This window comes from Astatotilapia calliptera, chromosome 6 (assembly GCF_964374335.1).
Source record: "Astatotilapia calliptera chromosome 6, fAstCal68.1, whole genome shotgun sequence".
NCBI lineage: Eukaryota > Metazoa > Chordata > Actinopteri > Cichliformes > Cichlidae > Astatotilapia > Astatotilapia calliptera.
The window spans coordinates 33,105,517-33,123,107 of NC_137427.1; the positions used below are offsets into that span (position 1 = coordinate 33,105,517).

Below are 17,591 nucleotides of genomic sequence, written 5' to 3' on the forward strand. Positions count from 1 at the left end.
TATAATACAAGTAATAACCGATGTGAAAAATTCCTCAAATTCTCTTTGAAATCCAGTTTTTGCAGAGATGTAACACTAAAATGTTTCCCTTCTGGTGAAAAAAGCCTCTGTTCTATGCAGTTTATATAGACTGTTCCAATTTTAGAATCACTACAGTAAGACCCCTTCTTCTGCGATTCTCCATCAGCCCGACAACCATTGTAAACACCTCAGCTTAATGGCTGACATGGATTTGACAGGGATACGCGTGGATTTGCTTGGGCTGAAGCCAGCGTAATACAATGACAGGTTCACCCAGATTCGCCCGGTCCGTTTTTATGCGAAGGAGCCCGTTTGCTGTGCAATTATTGTAACAACGCTCAGATTAATCCCGTGGGTCCTGTGACAGTAAACATTTATTCCACCCTGTGATGCACCTCATTCATTATTCACCTCAGACAGTCTTTATAAATCTCCTCCTTCTCCTTGTGTCTCCTTGCATTGTTAAATATTTATACAGTGAACCACGGAGTCACGCTGCTGGTTTGCTTGGTGTCAGCGCTGCGAGAAAAGGGTTATTATCCAGCAAGAGGCTCTTTGGAGCTGTCATTGAATTTACAGGCACACTGTCACCTGGGGACAGTGTTAAATAGCTTGTACACATCTCTAAAATACAACACAACCAACACAACCAGCAGGAAACACAGCGTGGTGCTGTGTTTCATATTTAAAAACAGTCTCTTTTTAAATATTGTATACTTATCCACAATGACAAATTTAGCAGTTCGCAAGTGCGAGTTGATGAATAACTGAACAGACTCTCTTGTTCTATATTTGGCACTCTTTGATGTCTTTACTCTTAAAATAGCCATTTGTGAGCAATTTATGACCCAAAACATTTGCACAGCCCCGACATATTTGTTCCTTATAATAAAGATGAGCCTACCAACATTTCTAACACGTAAATAATTGACATTTTTTCACCACATGTGACTACTCTTCTTCTGCCGCTGCTCCCTTTAGGGTTTGCCGCACCAGATCATCTGCCTCCTTCTCACCCTATCCCTAACATTCTGTCACACCAACCCTCTCTGACGTCTTCCTGTTTTTCCTGGCAATATATCCACTATTCCTCCTGTGCACATGTCCAAACCATCTCACTCTTGCTTCTCTAACATTGTTTCCAAACCCTTCAGCCTGAGGTGTCCCTCTGATGTACTCATTCTTTATCCTATCCCTGTGTCACTGACTACTCTGCATTTGCGATCATTTGGTATTTTAACTTTGCGTTTTCATTACACTAATACCAAGTTCTGTTGCATTCATAAAGTTATAGGACTAAAATCACAACCTTTGTTTACTTGTTACTTTTTTATTACCAACAAAGCGGAGCATTTATGAAACAGACTGGCAAAGCTCTGCAGGGCGGAGTGAGTCCCATCTGTGTTTGTGAAAATGAATGAAATTAAAAGTAGCCTATTTTAATAAAAAAAAATAACAGCCTAATAGTTTCAAGAATATTAAAATGCAATAAATAAATAAATACGCAGGACAGCTGGGATAGGCTATTACCCTAAATTGGATAAATGGAAAAAAAATGAATGGATGAATACTTTCAATAACATTTTGAAGTCTCAGGTCACGCATATTGATGAGCCAGGAGCTTTGGAAAGGTTCATCCCTCTCTGACTTTAGCTCTATAGCTCAGGTGACTCATGACTACTCATTTAAGGTTCATCAAAAGAGGATAATTTGTCAGGAAGATGCAGTCAGTGATACAGATTTACTTCGGTTAACAATTTTTACAGTTGGAGAATGTAAGATAAATAAGATTTTACCATACATGCCCCCGTCCTTTGGCTCCTCAGTGTGTTGGCATTGAAGAGCCAAAAACATAATGTTTCCACCTCCGTGCTTGGCTGTAGGGATCGTGTTCTTTGGTTCATACTCAGCCCTTCTCAGCAAGCTGAGCTGATGCCAAAGAGTTCGATATCGTTTTCCACCAATCACAGCACTTTCACCAAAGCCTTCTCTGAATCATGTTTACTGGCAACCCTAAGACGGGCCTGCACATGTGCCTTGTGGAGGATGGAGACCTTCTGGATGCTGCAAGATTTCAGGCCATTACAGCATAGTGTGTCACCAATGGTTTCCTTGGTGACTGAGGTCCCAACTGTCTCCAGATCATTAATAAGCTCTTTTCGTGCAGTTTTGGGTTGTTTTGGCACCTTCTCATGATCATCCTCACCCCATGAGTCAAGATGTTGCATGGATTTTGGGCCATTTTATATTTCTTCTATTTCTGAATAGTCACACCAACAGTTGTCACCATCTCAACAAGCTTCTTGCTGGTTTCTGTTGCCCGGCGAAGCTGTTTACATAGTCTCGTGCTCCATCTGAGTTTTATAAAGGTCTACAATCTTGTCCTTGATGTCCTTTGACAACTCTTTGGTCTTGTCCATGGTGGTCACACTTTTTTTGTGATTTTGTTTAAAAATGGTTTTACTTTTGTGAATTCCTTCAGGAGTATTAATCTACACGGATTACTCAGGCTCAGGAGCCCCATAATTTAGAGACCGTTCCAGTGCTAAATTGCAACACCTGGTAGCAAGACCTTACCGCTATGTATTGATTTTAATACTAACGTGTAGTCTTGGAGCCATCATCTGGTGACAGGAAGTTGGCATTGTTCTTAGCTGGGGTTCCAAGTAAGCAGAGTCAAGTTGAAAATGTGATGAAAATGTCAGCAGATTGCATGCCAACGTTTGCCCTGGGAACGATGTCCCTGGACATGGCATAAGAATGAGTCCTTTACAAAAATCAAACCTGCCATTTTTTGAGACCCGGCTATGGAGGAAATCGCTGCTGCCTTCTCTGGCTTTCTTCTTTTACCCTGAGTCTGAGAAAAAGCCACAGACCAAGCAGCATGTATACTGTCACCTTAATATCCTCTATTTTTGTGTTTTGTTTTCATCTTCAGGCCGCCTTGCTATAATGACCCCACCCACATTGAGCTTTTACTTAATTTTAATGGAAAATGACCAAAACCGAGCAGAGTTGAGTCAAGCTGAGCAGGTGATAATGGAAAAGAGACACAGGTAGAGATCTGTATCTTCTTTTTGCAACATCCTGAAAGAGTTCAAGACTGAAGACGTCTATAGGCTGCTTACAGATTGACTAATACTAAAGACCTGAAGGAAAATGCATAGTTATCTTATTTATGTAATTAAACTAGAAAATATTACTTATTGAATCTTTATGTTCTCTTCTTCTAGTCATATTAGTTGCGTGAAATACATAAAGGGAGCTACAGAGATCATATATTAAAGTTGATCTTTTCCAGCCCTCCTCGAAGTAAAAACAAAGAAGGAAGAATAATTCAGTAAATTTGTGAAGAAAGCTCTTTAACCATCATCTAGGGAAAGATTAAAGAGCATTACAGCAGTGTCCTTTGTTTTTCTTAGATGTCCCCGAAAGCATAGCAGTGGTGAGCCTTTTATTATCATGGCAACAGTCAGCGGGCAAACCGCATGTGAAATGGGGTTTTATTATCCACGAAACTACACCAAACATTAGTCCTCTAACTGTTGATGCCGAACTTCAATCCGTTTTTTTTTCCTTTTTGTCATCACACCGTGTCCTCGTTTGAAGCATCTCTCTGTGTTGGAAAAGCTCAGTGCTGTCTCTTAGCAACCTCCTTACCACCTGTGATGGTGAGCGGAAGGTTGCAGCGTCCCTGAGTGTGTGTGTGTGTGTTAGTGAATGACACAGGAGGTAAAACACAAAAGAAACCCTTTGGTGCTTGAAAATATAGTGAGTGACAACTCTCAAAATTCAGTAGCTAGTACTGAAAAATGAGGATAAGGGAAAAGAGAGAATGTGGCCTTTTAGAGGTTCGAAAATTCCACAGATTCACAAAGGTGCAGAGAGTTGGAGGGCAGAAGAGTGAGAGGAGAGTGTCAGGAGACAGCATTTAGAGGTGGGGGGTGGGTGGTGACAGAGGATGACAGAAGAGAGCAGGAGGGATAAATCTTTCATCTGAACATTGCTAGCGGCTTTCTTTTTTATGAGAAATAGGAAACACAATCCAATATTAATATGAGCGTGCGCATGTGGGTCTTTTTGCAAATGTGTGCATGAGTCAGTCCCAGCTCTGACCAGCACTAGATGTGGCTGTGCTTTCATTAGCTCTTCTCCAGACTGACATAAAAGGGAGTCATGAGTTTTTGGAAAATAGAGAGGCCGGTGAAATCAAATGAGAGTAAAAACATAGAGGGGATTTTTTAAAAAAAGAAGAAATGTTTCAGTGTACGTGAGGATAAAACCTAAAAGGACTTGATTATAAGAGAAACAGAGAAAAGTAAGTCACAGAAGAGAAGCAAATAAAAGGTTGGAAGGAAAGACAACCAAGTAGCAGTTGGATTGCTGCTTGAGTCTGAGCTTATGATTTATTTCTTTCATTATCTTGAAAATCTTTTGTTACACCTGTTAAACTAAGAGGCCGAATACAAATTACATCTTGTTAGTGGCTTGGAGAGGGGGCGTGTTGTTGAAATATGATCTGCACTGAGGACGGTGCTAGAAACTTTGAAAACCACATGAAATACACACCATATTCACTAGCTGCAAGGCTAAACAAAGATGCCGCTTCAATTAAATAAGCAGGGGGCAAAAGAGTTCAAGCACTCTCCAAATTTAATTCAAAGTGGCCATAGATCTAGTTACTGAATTATCATCCTCAGTAACATGGTGGATTTTTAAAAATTGATATATAAATCATTGTTGGGTTTCTTTTTTTTATTTTTTATTATTACGTTATACTGGCTCACAGAGAGTTTATAGTTTGTGTTCACATGGACGGGAACATACCTTTGAAATAGTGGTTGAAAAGGTTTGTTACACTGGAGTGATAAGAAAAGAGAACTCTGTATACGATCCAGTCATCAGTAACCCATATCTGATTTCAATGAGCGCAAGCCTTCTTTCAAGGTTGTCACCATGTGTACCTCTGCATGGTATCTGCTACTTTTAGAGTGCCCCACTGAAGTGCCATTGTACACAAAGAATATTTGATACACGTGACCTACCCCGGTCATTGAGGGTTCTTGCCTCTAGTTCCTTTTCCTCAAAGCAACGTTTAAGCTGGAGGGTTCTTGTTTTGACGTACTAGACAAGTTCCACTTTTTACCATGATAGGAAGAGTTGCATAACATACATACATTCATGCATACATTTTTAAAAGTTCCATCCATCCATTTTCTTGCTGTAATCTAATTCTGAGCCATGGTGGGTTTGAAGCTTATCCTAGCTGTCATAGGACAAAAGACGGGGATACACCACAGCCAGGTGGCCAGTCTATTTCAGGGCTAACAGAGAGGCAAAAAAGCCTCTCTCACACACAGACACTCACACCTACAGCCAATTTAGAGCACTGATATCTTTGGACAAACAGGTACAGGGGGAACATGCAAGCTCCATATAGGGAAGTCCTTGGCAGCCAGCAGATTCAAACCTAGGAACTTCTTTTTTTGAGGTGACAGTCTTAACCACCACATAATCCTGTTGCCCGGTAAAAAGTGTTTACCTTAATTAGTTTAGTGTAATTAAGAGGACACAAAGCATCAAAACAGACATGTTGTACTCACTTTACCTTTTTTGTTAGCAGCCTTTAAAGTCACCTCATTGCAATCCAACTCAAGACCTACCTAATGGTTTAGAGCAGGGGTGGGCAACTCCAGGCCTAGAGGGCCGGTGTCCTGCAGGTTTTAGATTTCATCCTGGGTCAACACACCTGAATCAAATTAATTACCAGGCCTCTGGAGAACTTCAAGAAATGTTGAGGAGGTAATTTAGCCATTTAAATCAGCTGTGTTGGATCAAGGACACATCTAAAACCTGCAGGACACCGGCCCCCGAGGCCTGGAGTTGCTCACCCCTGGTTTAGAGTGTCCTCCTCCACGATAAAAAATAACAACCATTCAGGAAACATATTTTGAAAGACGGCTTTTCAGCTCTTAAGTGTCGGAGACCTGGATGGTATGCAAAGCACCATTAAAGTAGCTCTTGAATACTGTGACGGTCATCATCAACTAAGACACTTTAAAGTGACTCCATTAAACACACGCATAGTTCCACATAAAAAGGATATTAAAAAAAATATTTCAATATTGAATGGACTGCTATAAAATTTGGTGCATAGAATCCACACCACACAATTTAAGCTGAACTTAAGCTTCTGCTTCAGTGGATGTGAGTGGAAATGAGTCATAAATGTCAAGTCGAGCCAACATTTGTTCATGACTTGAGCTTTAACTGGAGAGAGAAGGGGTAAAAAAGGAGAGACTTTAGGAAAATAACAGAAATAACTAGAACTCCAGGTGGACTGAAATGAGTCAGTGGCTGAGCAAAAGATAAACACAGGCAAACAAAAACAGCAGAAGTGGCCCGACATTCAAGTATCGATACCAATGATGCTATTGGTATCGATATGATACTAGTGAGATGGGCTGCCCTGTGTCATCCCTCTTCAGTAGTTTTCCACTAATTCTATTGTTCTGTCCTCCCCAGACTCGTATCTGTGGCTAAGGCAGCTCTTAGTCCTCATTTTATGACAGGCAGACACCCACTGTCAATAGATTCCTCACCCTATACAGTTACACACCAGAGTTTATAGCTAAACCAACTCATTTGGCACTTCAGAGGATGGGTTCAGCAACTGAATTTCATTCTTGAGAACTTTAAGGCCACACGAAATGCTTTGAGAATAAATGTCCACAATTGTCCTTTAAACAGGGGTTGACAACGTCATCCTAACAAAACACACTCTTAGAAATCCGTCCTGTTCTTCTGATCTCCAGCCACTCTCTATTATCTAAGCAAACCTAAACACATTCTATTCTAATCGCTGGTTTATTCTACTCACAATGGATGAATAAAATTTGCAGAAGAGCACCACTGCACACACAATCCACTGTAAGCTAACATACAGCTAGCATCTAAACTCTCTGAGTTTAAGCCTAGTGCTAGCCTCACTTTGGCTGTCCAGGGGTGAATTCAACTAAACCCTCCTGTTATGTTGTTGAACAACGTTCCTGGGTCAATTTGACCTGGGGCATGTTTACTCATCCAAAAGTGTCAGAAGCACTGGCATTGATTATTTTACAGTTTTCTTGTATAATTTAGATTTTTTTCGTTTTCTGTAGTGATGCAGATGACATGTGACATCTGTTCTGTTCTGGGTCAATCTGTCCCGCAACATAACAGGAGGGTTAAAAAATGTAGTTTACGCCTAGATTACCTGGTTCTTTGACTTACACACAAATGCCTGTAAACTCTGTGAGACTTTCCAGTTAGCCTCAGCTATGGGCTACCTCTTTACCACTGATTAGCTAATAGCATAATAATAACGCCTACGTCAAATTCCTCATTTCAGCACAGTTGTTGCATTTACTAACAAAAGCTCCCTTTTCCTTGATTGCACAAGAGCTCTGTAATAAAGGGTGATAAACGTTCACCCCTACCTTTTCACTGTTTGGACATTGTCTCCTTTTTTCTCATCCATCCAGTAATGAAAATGAAACTTAAAATAATCCTTTACCTTTGGGTATTCATTTTTCAGAGACACATGCAAAAATATTTTTGAATTCCTCCAGTCTCCAACAGCTTTCAGCCCCACTGTGGGTTTTATAATGTGTACTTCTGTTTCTTCATTTGCATTTAGTTCATGTTGTTATCCAAAACGTCGATGTTTTATAAATGATGATAAATAATTAAAAGAAAACAATCACCTCTGAGAATAGAGGAAAATCCTCAAAGTAAATCTATTTTAATTATTCTATTAAGCTTATATAGATGAGTCACGATGTCAGCACATACCATATAGGTGGGTGCGACACGTGGATTTTGGGGAGTGCTCCCATATCGTTCACGTGGATCTCTCTACACGATCACACGCATACACACACAGACTTTAAAAAGTCATGCTTCACAGAAACGGCGTATCCTGTGGGACTTTGAACGAGTCCTGAGGTACTTGAATCAAAGTCTCAGCAGAAACGCACATGCAGAATATGAAACATCTGTCTCGCCCGCTGCCTGATTAAGAAGTCTGCTGCGGTGATGCTTCCAACAGACTGATAAACTGATATGTATCTGGCACATTTCCACAAAATTTAGGACACTGTGTAAAATGTGAATTCAATGATTTCTAATAACTTAAAGCCTGCAGGCATCCCTCTGTGTAATCAGATTTCATTATAAAGACATCTACAGGAAACAGTACTGAATATTAGTGATATTGCATTAAAAAAAAAACAGTGGGAATCACTGCATGAATTTAAGAACACTTCCAAAAATTAACTCTACCATGCAAAGAAATACCAAGAAGATGCAGCCTGCTGCAGAAAGACTTCTGTCCTTCATTTCAGGATAAATGAACAGTTAAGAAACAGACATGCATACATACACTACGATTATTTCAACAAGAAGATATATGAAGGAAGCCACATAAAACACGTTGGAGGCTCTGCCATGGTTTCATCTGCATTTCAGCCAGTGCCATTGGATATCTTGTCTAAACTGATGGAATTGTGCACGCAGAAAAGTACCATCAGATTTGAATCTACCATGCAATACCATCTAGAAAGCATCTGATTGGCTACACACTCATTTTTTAGCATGACAATGATCCCAAGCACATTGTCAAAGCAATACAAGTGAACATGGATAGAAAAAGACACAATAGAACATTATCAATCATGCACAGGTCTCAACAGAATCTCAACATCTCAGCGTTTTTGAAGCAGTGTGGGACCATCTTGACAGATCAGCACAAAAGGCAGCCAACATCCAAAGAAGAATGTCTTTCTAGAAGCCTGGAGAACTATTCCTGAAGATTTTTTAAGGAAATCAGAAGAAAGCTTACCTCAGGGAGTTCAGGCTATGTTGAAGAATAAAGATGGTCATACCAAATATTGACTTTCAAACTCATTAGAATTATATAAACTATTTTTAACCTTAAATATTGTATATGAGTATGTTTGCATGTTTCAGTGCATTGCTGCACTTATTTCCCATTTACCTATCAAAATGCAGGTGTTGGAACAACATATAGTGCAGTTCAGACGACAGAAAAAACTTATTTCAACAGGCCAGTGCCAAAGCACATTCCTACAGAGTGTGGTGAAAAGAAGAGGTGATGCAACGTAGTGGTAAACACGCTCTTGTCCCAGGGATTTAAAAAAATCATGTCACTGCTATCAAGCTCAGAATGAAAACATGTTTTTTCTCTGTATCAACATTAATATTTTCTCATAGTACTTTTCACAGAAAATATTGTGTTTACATGATTTGCAAAGACAGCACAGTGGTGCAGTAGTGTGAAAGGTTTGTCTGTGTTGTGTCACATTAAATTGGATAAGCAGTTAAGATAATGGATGAATGGAGAGTTTAATTCTCGCTTTCTGGCCTTTTTCTTTTGCAAGCTTCCCAAAATAATGAACATTTAAGTAATTTAAGTAACATTTTGAATCAGTCTGATTCTGAAAACACCTTGAGCCTAGCCCCCTGAATAGGTTACAAAATTTCAATAAGATGCACAAATAACAGCTAATCTAATACTCTTTAGTAAAGGGTTCTGCAAGCTAATATATTCTGTCACTTGACTCTGCTCTGCTCTAGCATTTTGTGCGTTTGTATGGTTTAGAAAGATGTGTCTTTCTCATGAATAACTGTGTGTGAACTGAATGTTCCCCATGGAATAAAGTTCATCTTGTTATCTGAAAGTGTGAATAAGGTGTTCTTCAAAGAGTTTTCATCTCTACATTGTCATTGGATCTGAGACCGGCCCGAAGCTTTCAGCTGAAAGCTAGAAGTTTCCTCCAAACAGACAGAAGAGCAAAACTTGTCTTGGAAAGTCCTGGAATGAAGGACAGAAGTCTTTCTGCAGCAGTAGCAATATAGCCGTGCTTATTGTAAGAACAGACAAAATCAGGCTTTAAAACTGAAAACTTATTTAAACTGTGTAAAGATTTAGTAGATTTAGGTGTATTTATTAGGGTTTTTTTTTTTTTGCCATACGCTACATTTTTTGCTTTTACTCTTGTCAGAGAAGAATGACATTATACAGGGCAAATGCTTTACTCCCCAACCCCCTCTCCCCCAATCACTTGGGTTGAAAGAGATGAGTAAACACACTGATTTATATCCAGATCACTTTAACCTGGCACCACTCCCGGTCGCATGTAGATAAAGAAGACAAGGCTGACTGGATACTGAATCTCTTTATTATTCCTCTGGGAAACACACTAACAACAGCTGAGAGGTGTCAGGCAACATTAAAAGGTTTGTGTACGTCACTCTTTACTCACATTTTCTCTTCATATGCCAGATGGAGACTCCTGTGATTCATGAATGCATTACAAGGTCAAATTAGAAGAAGAGCAGGTGAAGGAATATGAGCCTTTATCAAGGCTATGTTCTACTTAATACTGGTATTTTGCTTTTTTGGTATGTTTTTGCTTTAAATTTTACACTTTGCTAACGTTTCATTAAAAATCTTCTTCCATTTTCTTTTCTCCCCCTCATGCATTCACCTCTCCTCATTCTTTATCACTCTCTTTTCAGTAGGATGATGTGGCGTATACGCCGGCGCTCCAGGACAATCTGTCTGTCCTTGGCCTTCGTCACCATTTTCATTCACCTCCTCCTGGCTCTTGTTTCATTTTCCATTTACCACCAGCCTTGTGAAACCCCACTGCCACCCAGGACACACATTCCAAGAGACCTGGCACACACCAACTACACCTCTGTGGTGATCAGAGGTCCAGCTGAGCTACCAACTGATAATATACAAACAGATTCTTCCCATAAAGATGGAAAGAAGATGGTTAAGAGTCATGTACGACCACTTTCTGACAAAGGAGGCAAAAATGCCTCAATTGAGTCAGACTTGCTAAAGCTGGAGGCATTGTTTGGTCACCCACTTTACAACATGCCCAGCCCTCCTGTCCCTGAAGAGGACTGGCTGCTGAGGGTGAAACCAAAAGTCAAGGCGAGTGAGAGGAGCTCCCAGAGGTGGTCAGTATGATGCACTTAATATGCAAAGACCGTATGCTTGTGACTCATGCTTCCTTTGACAGCATCACTCCTCAACACCACAGTCAAACAGTACTTTAGCTTTCTAAAACCACTTTCCTTCACCAATCTTTGCTTTGGATATTTTGCTTTAGCACCTTTCAGTTCATATTCAGCTCAGTTTTGCTTTGTTACTGAAACGTCTCATACAGTTAAATTCATAATTTGCTGGATAAAGATGCAGTTTTTGTAGTTCTTGGTCTGCACACCATCCCAGCGGAGTTTAAGTCAAACTAATACATGATTGAAGGGCAGAATTTCAGCTGTGTTTCCTTCCTTGAGTTGCATGGGAATAATTCTGTCATCGTGCAGGTCTTTTGGTCACAATGAACTAACCAAGGGATTCTTTTCTTTTTAAGAATGTGCCAGATTGTTGACTGACCCCTTAATTCTTTAATAGATGTATCTATTGTTTCAGCATAATGATATACTCCTCCTTGGGCCTCATATTTGAACTCCAAAAAGCTATGAATTGAATCAGATGTTAATTCTACTCCATTTGTCATGAAATAATAAGAGAACAGGCCTCATCTGGCCATATATTGCTTTTCAGTCAATCATATGCATAAAAATGGCCTTTGTATAAAAATCTGTCCGTAATTCCTAAAGAGTTCATGCACAGTTTTAAAAAAAACAAAAGATAGAAAAAAAGAATTAAAGCAGAGAGTGTGCAGTTCAGTCAAATACTAACTGTTTAATTGAAAATCCACTGGGGTGTATGGAAGCAGAAGTACAAAAAATGTATCTATGTCCTAAAAATTATGAGCCCAACTGTAAGTGCAACACTGTAAACTGTACAAACTGTTTCCACAGTAACTACAAGACATTAGATGAAGCAATAAAAAGCTCCAACCTAATCACAGTATTTCTAATTTCACAGTATTCCACAGTAATTCTGGTTTTATTGCACCTCTTTGTATATTTCTCTGAAAACATGGTCGGTCAAGATTTTCACCAGATGGGTGAGACTGCAGGGAGCACACACAGTATCTTGTTGCTGCTGACAGTGTTGCTCCATGTATTCAGCTACTGTGGCCCATATTGATGTAGCCTAAGCAAAACTAAACATATGGGCTACAGTTTTCACAGGCACAACAAGAAATGTGAAGATGCTGTGCTGGCTTTGTGAAATACACTGAATATGCTGCGGTTGCTGCTGATCAAAGCGTTCCCAGCTGGCTCCTTTTACATTTGGCCTCGCTTCTGCGTGTTCTGTTGACATCTTTAAGCGTTCATTGCAACTATAGTAAAGCAACCAACGTGTCTAACAGCAGTTAATCTTCAAGTAATTCCTCTCCCCTTCGGTTGTCTTTTCCTGTGCATCTGTCTAACAGTGAGCAGACACTCCCACACACACAGACAGTGAAACAGCGAGCAGAGGAGAGCAGAGACACAGCCGAGGCTCTCAGCTAGATTAAAACTAAAACCTTAAAAAGTGCTCATCAGTTTGGTAAATAACACTGACTGAATGCTCCGTGCTCCACTTGTCCCTCCACTTGTAATGTAGTGTGGGAGGTCGCTCTCTCAGCCTCTTTGTGAACAGTGGTATGGATTGCAGTTCTCTAGTCATGAATGGTCATGACTGGATGAATGTGTGTCTAATTTTAAAATGCTTGGTTAAAGTAGAAGAGTGCTTTGTAGGTGCATTTCATTCACCAAATGCAATCATTATTCAGGGTGAGTACGAGCCAGGACGGCTATGAGGATGTTCACTGGAACAGCAGCAGTAGCAGCCACCCTCCGTGGCTGCGCTTTCACCTGGGCATCTCCCGCTGGCAGCTCTACCCCCATCATGACCCCAACATGGAGCCCCTGATGCAGCAGCTCGCCACCCATCGCATCGTCAGCACAGGTGTGATATTCAGATTCCGAGTTTTATGTTTTTCTTTTGGGCGATCTAGTAAACGCCTCTTTATAATGCTTTCCTTTTGCTGTTATTCAACAGTATCAATGTATGGTTACAGCAGAGCCTGATGCCACATGCTAATGATGATGTGCCACAGCTGAGGTGTCAGACAACCATGGGCTGGCTGTTTTCAGAGTAGTAAACTGAAGCATCTGAGTCAGTTTTTAGTTGAGATAAATAAATTGGTGTGTTAAAGACTGCAGCCTGCTCATGAAATGACTTGAAAAGAAGTAGCTCCAGGACAACCAACATTAAAATTACGCTCAACCTGTAAAGGTTTGTGGGCTACAGGGAGGGTAAGAGCAGAATAAAGAGCAGGCTTGTTGTGAGTGTGTGACACCTGAGGTTTAGGGCCTGTCTTTCAATTTTAGATTCACTGTGAAGTTTCAGTGAAATGAAAGCCACTGTGAGGGACCTTGGGGGCTCAGCAGAGGATGAGCAGGAATACTTGAACTACTGACCATGTAGCAAACTTAAAAATACACATTTCTTTATGTTTGAACTTCTACACTGATAATAAAGTTTGGGTGGGAGGGGACTGTCTGGATGGTCCACAAACACGACTTACTTGTCAAAAAGTGTAACAGTATATACTATCAGTCATTATGTGCAGTGCCGTGAAAGTGTTTGCCCCTTCCTGATTTCCTAGGTTTTTGCGCATTTGAGTGTTAGCCAAAGATAACCCGAGTGAATATAAAATGCAGATGATCCTCTGGACTTTGGGAAAATAGTCTGAAGAGACAAAAGATTAACCTTTTAGAAGGTTTGGGCCTCGTAGCATCTCCTGTAAAAGTAACACAGCAATTCATGAAAAGAACATCATACCAACAGTCAGCAGTGGTAGAGTGATGGTTTGTGGCTGCTTTGCTCCCTCAAAACAAAGACTATTTGCTGTAATTGATGGAAACATGAATTCTGCTCTCTGCCAGAAAATCCTGATAGTGAATGCCCGACTGTCAGTTCATGCCCTGATCTGAAACACACCAGCTTGTCTACTTCTGAATGGTTAAAAAACAAAATGAAGGTTTTGGAGTGGCCCAGTCAAAGTCCAGACTCAAATCTGGTGATTTGAACATTGAACGACTGGCGACCCATTGAACGACTGGCGACCTGTAGCCCTGACCCCCATCGTAAGCAAATGCTTCGAGAAGCTGGTCAGGGACTTCATCTGCTCTGCACTACCCGACTCACTGGACCCTCTACAGTTTGCATACCGCCACAACAGGTCCACTGATGATGCCATAGCCCTGACACTACACACTGCCCTGTCACACCTGGAGAAGAGAGACACGTATGTGAGGATGCTGTTTGTAGATTACAGCTCAGCATTCAATACCATCGTTCCCTCGAAGCTGGACAGGAAACTGCAGGATCTAGGACTGAGCAGCTCCCTCTGCAGCTGGATCCTTAGCTTCCTGTCTGACAGACGCCAGGTGGTCAGACTGGGCAGCATCACCTCATCCCCCATCACACTGAACACTGGTGCTCCACAGGGGTGTGTACTGAGCCCTCTCCTGTACTCACTCTACACCTACGACTGCACAGCCACTAACAGCTCCAACATCATTGTGAAGTTTGCGGACGACACTACAGTGGTGGGTCTTATCACCAACGGTGATGAGACGGCTTACAGGGAGGAGGTCAGCGCCCTGACCCACTGGTGTCAAGACAACCATCTCACCCTCAACGTCGCAAAGACAAAGGAGTTGATAGTGGACTTCCGGAGGTGCAGAGAAGTACACACCCCCATCACCATCAACGGCGCTGCTGTGGAGAGAGTGAGCAGCTTCCGGTTCCTTGGCGTACACCTGGCTGAGGATCTTACGTGGTCAGTACACACAAACAAAACAGTGAAGAAGGCCCAGCAGCGCCTCTTCTTTCTCAGGAGACTGAAAAGATTCGGCATGAGCCCCCGCATCCTCAGGACCTTCTATCACTGTGCCATTGAGAGCATCCTCACTGGATGCATCACCACCTGGTATGGCAACAGCACCGCCTACAACTGCAAAGCTCTCCAGCGAGTAGTGCGGTGCTCTGAACGGATAATTGGAGGTGAGCTTCCCTCCCTCCAAGACATCTACAGGAAGCACTGCCTGAGGAAAGCGGGGAGGATCATCAAGGACTCCAGTCACCCCAGCCATAAACTGTTCAGACTGCCTCCATCAGGAAGGAGGTTCTGCAGCATCCGGTCCCGTACCAGCAGACTGAGAGACAGCTTTTTCCATCAGGCCATCAGACTGCTGAACACGTCATAGACACCTCAGCTTCACTACTGGAACTTCAACATTATGCACTCCACACTGTATATAAATGCCACTTGTTTTGCACATATTCAACTCTGTATATTTTATATATTTTATTATTATTATTATTATTATTTTATTTTATTTTTTTACTATTTAATTTGTAAAAATGTGTACACACACACACACACACACACACACACACACACACGTAGGAAAATATTTAGTATACACATCCAGAAATGCATACACTATTATATATTGTACATATATTTATTAGTTTCAGGTTGGCCATTCTTGTATTTTGCTCGTTTGTGTTGTTGTGTTTGCACATCTCTGTTGCTTGTGGGGCTCGCACACAAGAATTTCACTCGCATGTGCTGTGCCAGTGTGCCTGCACATGTGATGTGACAATAAAAAAAGTGATTTGATTTGATTTGATTTGATTTGGTGGAGATGATTTGACCTTAGGGGCTATGCATGCTTGAAAACCATCCAGTTTGGCTGAATTACAACAATTCTGCAAAGAAGAGTCAGAATTCCTCCACAGTGATGTGAAAGACTCATTGTCAATGATCAGAAACACTTAATTGCTGTTCTTTCTGCCAGTGGTGGCACAGTCAGTTTTTGGGTTTAGGGGCAATTAGTTTTTCCCACAGGGCAAGCAAAGGGTTTGGATAGCTTTTGTCCCTCAATAAATTAAACCATCATTTGAAAAATGCATTTTCTATTTATTTGGTTTGTCTCTGCATAATATTAAACATTTTTTTGATGATCTGAAAAGTGTGACAATGTGCAAAAGACTAAGAAAGAGAAAATACTTTTTCACAGCACCATCTGTCCATTGGTGCCATGAAGTTGGGATAAAATGTCATATCAAAATATATTCTATAGCTTCCTGTTATGATAGGTAACGGTGGTGTCAGTGATGGTGTCAAATATTAACATTTTTCTTGAAAAATGCTCTTGCTGTAAATAGATCCCTGTGTAACCTTATTCACCAGTCAGGCCTTGACGACTCCTTTCACCAAAATAAACTGAAGGACACTTAACAAGAAGAAACTCACCAATTGCAGTGAACTGAATCACACGTGCAGTACATGGCAAAATATATTGTAATACTAACATGTTAACATATTCAACGGTGCTCAAAGATAGTGAAGTGCAGTCTTGACCATCTCCAAGAAAACTATATTATCAGAGCTGCTCCAGTACATTCAGCAGCAATATCTCTCTAACATTTCCTAACATTACCCACCCAAAGCTAGAGGTCATACCAAACAGATATAGCGCAGGTAGAAAAACTCTGAGTGTTGACGTTAGATGTGTTTCACTGATTGGATTCAGCAATTAATTTGTAGTAGGAACAAAATGTTATTTCAGCTTTGAAAGACAATATAGCCTTGGCTGAACAAGCAAGGCCATAAACACAGGCTGAGATGGGTTTTTTGTTACCTTGTTTGGCATGGCATGTGAATGAAACTTCATACAACCTTGTTAAAAGAAACCGTTGTTGAAAAGCACAAGGCCGCACGCTCCATGTGTGTAAATAATTGTAGAGATTCACAGAGATTCACTAAAACTACAGTTGTTTGTATCGTAGCACAGTTGCAAGCATAACTGTGAAAAGTACGTTTGTAAATTCAGTTCAGGATCACTTAAATTTAGATTTTTCAAAGTTCTTAGGATTGCTTTATAAAGTTTTTCCAGAGTAGCCTTCCAGAAAAAATGTGAGTAAAGGACAGATGTTCCTGTTAAAATGTTACTACATTAACTGTGGAAAAATGAGAATACGATTTTATCCATCCATCCAGCCATTTTCTTCCATTTATCCAGTTTAGGGTTGTGGGTGATGGAGCCTCTCCCAGTTGTCACACGGTGAGAGTCAGGCGACTTCCTGGACAAGTTGCCTGTCTGTTTCTATAAAATGCAGTCTTGTGAAAAACTAAGAATGATTCAGTAGCTTGTAGAACCACCTTTAGCAGCAATAACTTGAATAACTGAATTTAGTCAGTCAGGTGAAGGCCTGCACATTGACTGGGTCATCGCAGCACCTCTTTTTCAGTCACTCTGTTCTAGATTTGCTGCTGTGCTTGGGATCAAGATCCTGTTGCGTGACCCAGTTTTAGTTGTCAGAACACACATTTGACCCTAAAATAATTGTTATATATTGTTAGTTCGCGATCAACACAATGATCTGGTGCTCCGAACTGTAACATTCAACCTGCTAACTGAGGCTTGTAGAGTCTGAGATGTAGCTCTTGGGTTTTTTGCAGTTTTCTGAGCATTACAGGGTCTCACCTGACCTGGGTTGAATTTTCTGGGACGTC

The 17,591-nt window shown here is 40.9% G+C and overlaps 1 protein-coding gene across 1 annotated transcript in view; it reads left to right on the plus strand.

Annotated features, from left to right (window-relative positions):
- The first annotated feature begins 10,440 nt into the window (after positions 1–10,440).
- Positions 10,441–17,591, plus strand: part of fam20cl (family with sequence similarity 20 member C, like) — a 37,330-nt gene continuing 30,179 nt past the window's right edge. The window contains exons 1-2 of the mRNA XM_026171801.2: positions 10,441–11,055; positions 12,789–12,964. Coding sequence (XP_026027586.2) covers positions 10,562–11,055; positions 12,789–12,964 — 670 coding nt within the window. The 5' untranslated portion in view covers positions 10,441–10,561. The remainder of the gene's footprint in view (positions 11,056–12,788; positions 12,965–17,591) is intronic.